The 2581-nt window shown below is 65.1% G+C and overlaps 1 protein-coding gene across 1 annotated transcript in view; it reads left to right on the top strand.

The window, feature by feature from the left end:
• Window positions 1-2581, top strand: part of NKPD1 (NTPase KAP family P-loop domain containing 1) — a 9167-nt gene that overhangs the window by 5900 nt on the left and 686 nt on the right. The window contains 1 exon segment of the mRNA XM_077747211.1: window positions 2039-2186. Coding sequence (XP_077603337.1) covers window positions 2039-2186 — 148 coding nt within the window.

Raw genomic sequence — 2581 nt, forward strand, 5'->3', positions numbered from 1 at the left:
CCCACGTCCGCCCGGACTCGAGTGTAAGGGGTTCGACGGGGCCCACGGCCCGTGTCTGGGATGAGGCCCGCGGTGGCCACCCCCCACCCCACAAGGCGAATCTGTGAGCCAGAGAGAGCTGCAGGCAGGCGCAGCGGGTCGGTGCCAGTGTCTGGAAGCTGGCGCCAGAGGACCAGTGAAGAAGCCCGGGTTCAAGTGCAATAAATGGAGATGTGAAAGCCCCTGCTGGTCTTCATGCCCTGGTCATCCTGACTCAAGCCTGCCCCGTCCCGCCAAGTCCACGTCACCCCCAGGGAGTAGGGCAGCCTCTGGCGGAGGCCTCATTGCTGGCCTCCCTGGGAGCAGGAGGGGGTGTGGGGGCGGTGGGCGAGGCCACCGAGGTGGGGCATTAGGACGGATGTGCCTGGTTGACTCAGGCAACGGGGAGCCGGGGGATCCAGGTCCTTGTCCCCACGCCCTAGCCTGCCCCTCTGCAGCACTTCCGAGGGCGGTGTCGCCGGTGACCTCAGCAGGCTGCCTCACGCCCGGGGTGGCTCTGCCCCTGGCCTAATGGATGAACTCGGGTTCGCAGGCACCTCCGCCAGCTGGGGCGGGCAGTGCTGCCTCCCCAAACAAGTAACTGCCCGCGGCTCACTCCAGGGCCACCTGATGAGTCCCTTGAGGAGGACTGAGAAGTCGAGGGGCAGAGACCTGCTGTGGTGGGGGCAGAGGGGGCAGCGGTGTTTCTTAGCCATCATGGCTCACACTTTCCTGTCCCACCAGTGTGACACAGCGAGGAGGCAGGTGTCACTCCTCGGGCACCTTCTGCGTCCTCACTGCTCAGGCAGCCACACACTCGGGCCTGTAGTGTGCCTGACCCAGGCCAGCTGCACAGGGGCCACCAACACTTAACCTGTCCTGTGTGACCAGAGCCCAAGGGTGTGACCTGTGAGCCAAGGGCTGAGGGGACAGGCCCAGAGGGAGCCAAGAGCTCTTTGAACTCCCCCACTCTCAGGCCTGCGGCCTGGGGGGGGTAGGACCTCACATTCCTCAGCTCTGAGGCCTGGGCGCAGAACCCCAAGTCCACTGGCCAACGACTGTTTGGAGGTGCACAGGGTGCGGGAAGGGCCAGTGACTGGGGCTGCCAGGACGGACGCTCCGTGTTCCAGTCCCACAGGGCTAAGCTGTGGGGTAAACCTGCCCCCACCCCAGAATGAAGCCCCCGCAGAGACACATGGCCCCTGAGACACCATTAGGTCACTGTTCGTCCGCATGGGATGGGAGCCAGTGAAGTCCCTTCCCTTTGGCCTCCCATCAGCCAGTCTGCGCGTGCCCCTGGGTCGCGCCGCCACCGGCGCCAGCGGAAGGATGCGTGGCGGGACTGGCCAGCGGGGGTGCAAGCCGGCACGTTTCGCTTAGACTCTGACAAAGTCTGAGTACGACAGGGCTAAACAGGGGGGGCTGAGGGGAGGCTAAGAAAACCACAGCGGGGTGTCGCAGGGCGGCTGGGCGGGTCCGGGACCGTGACGGCCCACCGGCCTCTCCATGATCCGTGCAGCTTTGCTGCTGGGACCCCGCGCCCCGGGGAGGCCACAGGGCTGCTTCCCACTGACAGAGAGGGAGCGTAAGCGACGCGTGTCCCTTTCCCGTTGTGCCAACACATGAAGAAGCAGGTCTGCCCGGTCCACTCCCCTCCCCCGTCCAGCGGCCGGGTGCAGGGGCTCCCGAGGCCCTACGGAGAGGCAGAGCCACCAGACCTGGGGCCACAAGTCACTTCGTGGGGAACGGCTGCCTGCTGCCGAAACAGTCACATGCAACGCCAACACCTTTAAGACCGGCTCCAGCGTACAGACTCGCCATGGCTTCACAGAGCTCCAGCGATGCGTGGGCGGCTGAGGCCAAGGGAAGGAGACACCTAGCCCAGGGGATCCCCCTTTGTGATCCAGCTGGAAACCAGGAGCCCTGCTCGCTACAACGGAGGCCCGTGACCGGGTGGCTTAGAACAGAAGTGAATTCCCTCGGTTCTGGAGCCTCGAGTAGGAAGATAGTGTCTGCAGGGCCACGCCCCCCGGGAGCGTCTGGGGCTGTTGGGGGCAAGCCGGTGCCCGGTCTCCCGGAGCTGTGGATGGCTCGCCTCCACCTCACCCTCAAAGCCTGGGCCTGATGCGGGAAGATACTTTGGGGTCTCCCTCTGGAGAAACGGGGGTGTAAGGGGTCAGCAGATGGGGAGACACAGGAGAGAGGACAAGGCAAAAAAAAAAAAAAGGGGGGGGGGGGGAGGGTGGCATGCACCAAGGCAGGAAGTGGTGTGGGAAATGTGGCTTCTGTCTGTCCAGACTCCCTTGGGGGACCACTGGCACGAAACCCAGTCGCCGCCCGCCCTCCCGGCTCCCTGTGCCCACGAGTCCCGTAGGGGGCGCCCATGATCAGCACGAGCAGAGAGCAGGCGAGTGTGTGGTGAACCCAGCTCCGGTTTATTAGAAAAGGTGTGAACAGAGTTGCACCGACAGGAAAAGCCCCTCCCCCGCCCTCCGCCCACCCGAACCCCACACCCACGCCGCCCCCCGGGTTGTAGTGCCTCTCAGGGCTCAGCCTCCAGGGG

Source organism: Crocuta crocuta, unplaced genomic scaffold, assembly GCF_008692635.1.
Source record: "Crocuta crocuta isolate KB4526 unplaced genomic scaffold, BGI_CrCroc_1.0 scaffold334, whole genome shotgun sequence".
In the NCBI taxonomy this organism is placed as follows: domain Eukaryota; kingdom Metazoa; phylum Chordata; class Mammalia; order Carnivora; family Hyaenidae; genus Crocuta; species Crocuta crocuta.